Below are 5647 nucleotides of genomic sequence, written 5' to 3'. Positions count from 1 at the left end.
CTGAACCAAGAACACTTATTCATATTATATGTTATTATAAAATTATTTACACTCACGATATATATTTTTCCTTTTTCAAGTTATTTTAGCCTTTTTGATATGAACTTAAAGGACACATTATTTTATTTTGTAAAGGATATTTTGGAATTTATAGCACGATAAAATAAAATAATGATATAAAACTAAAAAATATAATAATTAATTAAATTGTGAGGCATATTTATGTTAAATTCATTTTTTATTTTTAAAATTTAATGAATTTAAGTTAAAAGTGAATTATTAAGAAGAATTAAGTTTAAATTTTGGCTAAAATAATTATTGATAAAATTTATACACCTTCAATATAAATTTACATTGATGAATAATAATAACTCGTCATAATAATAATTAATTAAATAATTATCTTTGGTTTAAAAAGTTACACAAAATAAATAAACAAACTATTAATGTCTTTGAATAAAAATCCATCAAATTACTTTTTTTAAAGAATTAAACTACTTATTTAAAATAAAAATCCATTAAACTACCTTTTTGAGAATAATCCTTAGTAGGATTTTTTATTCTGCTGTTGATGTTGCCGATAATGATCAAAGTTAAAATTTTAAAGAAACGCCAAAATAAAAAAAAAAATAAATAAAGGAATAAATATTTGTTTAAAAATTTTAATTTTAATTTTGCGAGTCACACATTTTAGTCAATGACACCGACACGAATGATTGTCTTAACTGTTTGAAGTTAACTAAATAACAAAATTATAATTAAGCACATTAAGCACAAAACGAAAAAAAAATGATTAAAGAGAAGAAAATAAAATGAGAAACTAAATGAGGGGAGAAAATAGTAATTAGGAAATTTTGAAAGAATAAAGGTAGTTATTTAATGAGAAACCGAACTACATAGAAAAAGAGAACGAAAGGTAGGGATTAGGATTGGGTGTGGTATACAGCCGCGGCAGGCAAAGAAGAGTTTCACGAAAACTGCCATGGCTTTCTTCACCCTTAACCCCACTCTCACTCTCACTTCTTTTTCTTCTTCTCTTAAACCTAATTCCCTCTCTTCTTCTTCTTCTTCATCGTGTAACTGTCGACTTCCATTTCGACGTTTTTCGAGACACGTCGTTCGTATGGCTCCCGAAGAGGAGAAATTGACTCGCCGTTCCCCTCTCGATTTCCCTATCGTAAGATTTCTTATATATCTTCTTTTTCTATTTCGATTTTAGTTCAATTCAATTTTAACATTTCGATTATTAGAAGAATTGCTTGTGGTTTTTTTGTGGTTCATGAGAATAGCGATAGGATCGATGAAGTTTTTTATTTTATTATTATTATTTATTATGATTATTATTTTATAAATTTGAATTGTTAATTAGTAATTATAGTTTAATTATTTTGCTTTGCATGTTTTTAATTGAAATTTAAAAGTTACTTGCCGCCTTTAGATGCAATTCTTGTTTTTTAATAACCGGCATCACCATAAAACGCATTCAGATGATGATGATGGAATTTATTATGTATGTTTTGTGATGATGAGTTAGGGTTTTTGTAATTAAGAGATGTGGAGGTTATGTTATTTTTATTCAATTTTAGTTTTTGTTTTGTATTTGGTGATTTGAGGCTATTTTGGTAGGTGCTTTTGTTTCCCTTATATGCATACTTGAAGTAGATAATGAATGTTATAACTTTTTACCAATATTGTCAATTGTTCCGATGGTGGAAAATAGCTGTTTGTTCAAATACTAATATGCTATAGTGTTATAGCGCCGCAATAATGGCTATATTACAACACTTAAACTAAATATCGTATCACAGAACAATTGTGATTTGTTCAAATTCGGTATGCTATAGTGGCTATTTGACAACACTACTTTTCACAACAACATAGTGTTGAGTGATTCTGGTTTGATGTGTATAGAAGAGAATTTGTCTTTTATTTTTATTTTTATGAAGAATGGAATTTGTCTTTGATTTAAACAGTTAGCGTCACTACTACTTTAAGTTTTGTTGTGTGGGAGTTAGGTGGGGAAATAGAAGGAAAGGGTTGTTTGGGGTAAAGGAAGGGGAAGGAAAAGAACTCTCCAATTTGAGAGTTTTAGAGGGTCTTCAACATTTCTCGAATTTGTTTGCCTTAACAAGGGAGGGTTTATCCCAACCCTTCCCCTCATAAAACCCTGTCCTGAGTTGGGAGGAAAAGGAAAGGTAAGGGGTTGGGCAGGAGAGGGGAGGGGAAAGAGAGGCTAGACTACCACCTTGTTTGCAAGTTAAAACTTAACCCTCCCTCAATTTGGGAGATCTCCATAAAAACCAGTAAAATAAGGTTTTTAGGGTTTTTTAAAATTCTTCAAACTCTTATTGTTTTATAAACCTCTCTAACTTTAGAAAGGATAATCATAATAAGGCTGTCTCTCCTCCCCTAAATCACCCTCCCGAACATACCCTAGTTTCATTATGTACACAATTTGGGGGCTCTGATAGTAATAATTAATAACCAGATTTAGGTTTGGATAATGTGAGGTCTTTTTGGTTTAGATAGTAAAGAGATTTTCTGTTGGTGTGTTAAGGGCTTAAGGCTATTTTGATTTTGATAGTTTATAGGTTTTTTTGTGCATATTTAAAGCAAAAGATAAATCCCATCCTCTCCCCATGATTGATTCTGGCCTTATGGTCTGGACAAAGGCATTAAGCCTTTCATAGAACAGTTACCACACTGTCCTTTTGGAACATTGTTCACAATATAGTGGCTATGATTGTAATATTCAAATTTGGTTTGCGTGATGTTAGGTTACTTCTATGAGACTTTCAATTCTTTTTCTTCTCAACTTTTGGCAAACCAAAGACACAAACTGATAGACTTTTGATTTTACATACTGACAGGAGTGGGAAAGGCCTAGGCCAGGACGAAGACCAGATATATTCCCCCAATTCAGTCCGATGAAGACACCTTTGCCACCTCCAATGCCTGCAGATCCCCCCGAAGAGGATGAAGAAGAGGAAGAAAAGAGAGAGGAAGAGGAAGATCCTGAAAAGGAGGACCCAGAGAAACCAGAACAATAATGTAGTAAATGACTTGTCTTGAATTTTCCAGTTTTCTTGATATGTCAGTAGGGTATTGCTACTTACTGAACTTAATGTAGCGTGTAAGGGCATTATTATATGAATCAATAGTGGAAGTTTGAGTTTTCTTCATGTTTTTCTACACCTCTTAAAAAATGACAATTTGTTCACCTATAACTGATATTTGGTTGGGTAGTATACCAAAGTATATTTTCCTCACTTGGTCATTTTTTCGCAATAATACCATGAGTTTGATGGAACTTGATTAATTTTAAGATGCAGCTTAATTATTGATTCGAGTATTTGAGTATTCGTGCTAGATTTACTAAGAGATGGACCTTCATCTTTTAAGGGAGATTTAATCCTGTAACAGAGGGCAGTGTATATCGAATCCTGTAAGTGTCTGTGGTTAATTTCTTGAGATATAACGGTGCCACCCTGTCTTGAAGACATATTTTTTTTACTTTGACCCTTTAGTTCTTGATTATTGACTAGATACGAGGTGAGGAAAATTTGATCAATAATTGTTTCAAGTAAGATTTACATTTTGTTATTTTTCTTTACAATTTGTTTATGACTGAAGTATATTAATCACTTGAGTCTAATTATTTAGTTCAAGACTTTGAATCGGACTGATGAAATAACTTTCAATATAAAACAAGATCTAATAATAGATTTTATTAAAATCAAATGAAAATGAAAATGATGAAGTGCTTTTTCGTTTCTATCATTGTACAGAATAATAATTTTTTCCCATTATTTTGTGAAAGTACCTGATCGGAAGTTGTATACTTCATAAGCTGGTTTGGTTGATTCTAGTGGAACAGATATAAGATATCTATAACGCAAAGTCATATTTCTTTAGTTAATGAAATAGTTAATAAAATACAAAAGGATTATCGATTCCAGACAGTACCGATTCCAGTATGCATCCATAATAGATATATCGAAAATTATTGTACATCAAATAACATCTAAAGTATTGGTTTCAGAAGATGGAATGTCTAATATACTTTTATTTGGAAAATTTAAGTATTTTATTTTTTTATTATAACATTTTCAAAAATAAATTTTAATTTTTAAAAATAAAATTTCAAATGAAAAATTGATTTCAATAGTTTATCTTAAAATATTATTTTAATTATTTCATTTATTTACTATATCTTTTTTTGTATAATAAAATTTTAAAAAATAATTAAAATGAAAAGTTATTTTGATTTCAGAAGTTTTTCATGTGATTTTTATTATGTTTAAGTCTTTAATAATAAATATCTAAATTAAAAAATATCTAAATTATTTTTAATCGATAATAAATAAGTTTAAAATAACTTCTATTATTTTTAAGTATATTTTCATAAAATTATTTTAAAAAATATAAAATTAAAATCATTTTTTAAATATTTAAAATAAACGAACGCAATAATCATTTTAGAAAAGTTAATGTGTATGAGAATTGTAAGTTAACATGGCTACACCTGATTCATTAGAATGTCTTTCTTTATATCATATAATTAATATGTAATTTGCGTGTTTTATATTTATATATATATATATATATATATATATATATATATATAAATTCTCATAAATTTTATTGACATTAAATACATAAATTGACTTAAAAAAACAATTTATAACCAAAAAAACAAAAATTAATTCTAATCTAACTTAAAAACTTCAGCACCACTCTCTTTATTATAAAATAATATTTTTAATTTTAAACAAATAAAAACAATAATTATTAAAAATTTAAATAATTAGATGAGATTAAATAAGAATTTTTAAAATAGTGGACATGACATTTTTATTTTTAAGTAAATTAGTAAATGTAAAGATGAGTAAGTAACTTAATAATGAATTTTTATTTTTATTATTCAACATAGTATGTTATTTATATGAAATACATGATATTTAAAAATTCATGTAAATTTTATGTATCAAGTGGCAAAATATCTTTCATTTTGGTACTACTCACAAAATACTACAGAAAAATAATATTCCCATTACAAAAAAAATTACAATACACATAAAAACTATGGTTATCTTTTATCTTTGAATTTGCATGTTAGTCTTCATTAATCTTTTATAAATCATTTGAATTCTTTTGAATTTGCATGATATTTAATAAAAAATTTGCATGATATTTAATAATAAATTTAGAATGTAAAATGTAGAATAGATTAGTAAAATTAAAATATAAGTATGTAAAATAGTAATTTTTAAAAAATCATTACACACTTTCACAATACTGTAAACTCGTCAAATCGTGATGTAACAAATTTGTTAAAGCAGTGTTTGAAGTTTGAAAAACCATCACTTCTACGTAAAGTAATGACTTGTATTTTTTTTTAATTCCTAAATAAATTTTATGTTTATTTAAATATATTATTATTTTTCTCTTCGATAATCTGGAAATTAACTTGAATTCATGGCTAATAAATCTACGTAAATTAATTTAGTTAAGTAAATTATTATTTTTCTCTTCGATATAACTCTGTGACAACAACTATTTAGGAGAGAATTTAGAATCAAATTTAGTAAGACAAATCTTAGAAATATACATATACAAATTACAAATTTTTCAAACAAAATTTAGA

General features: G+C 26.9%; 1 protein-coding gene across 1 annotated transcript; it reads left to right on the top strand.

The window, feature by feature from the left end:
• Positions 1-890: 890 nt before the first annotated feature.
• Positions 891-3182, top strand: LOC101489006 (uncharacterized). Its single transcript, XM_004506793.4, has 2 exons — positions 891-1177; positions 2871-3182. Exons 1-2 carry the CDS (start codon positions 983-985, stop codon positions 3048-3050), a joined length of 375 nt encoding a protein of 124 aa, XP_004506850.1. The 5' UTR covers positions 891-982; the 3' UTR covers positions 3051-3182.
• The last annotated feature ends 2465 nt before the right edge of the window (positions 3183-5647 follow it).

Source organism: Cicer arietinum, chromosome 6, assembly GCF_000331145.2.
Source record: "Cicer arietinum cultivar CDC Frontier isolate Library 1 chromosome 6, Cicar.CDCFrontier_v2.0, whole genome shotgun sequence".
In the NCBI taxonomy this organism is placed as follows: Eukaryota; Viridiplantae; Streptophyta; class Magnoliopsida; order Fabales; family Fabaceae; genus Cicer; species Cicer arietinum.
This window is presented reverse-complemented; position numbering and strand designations above follow the sequence as displayed.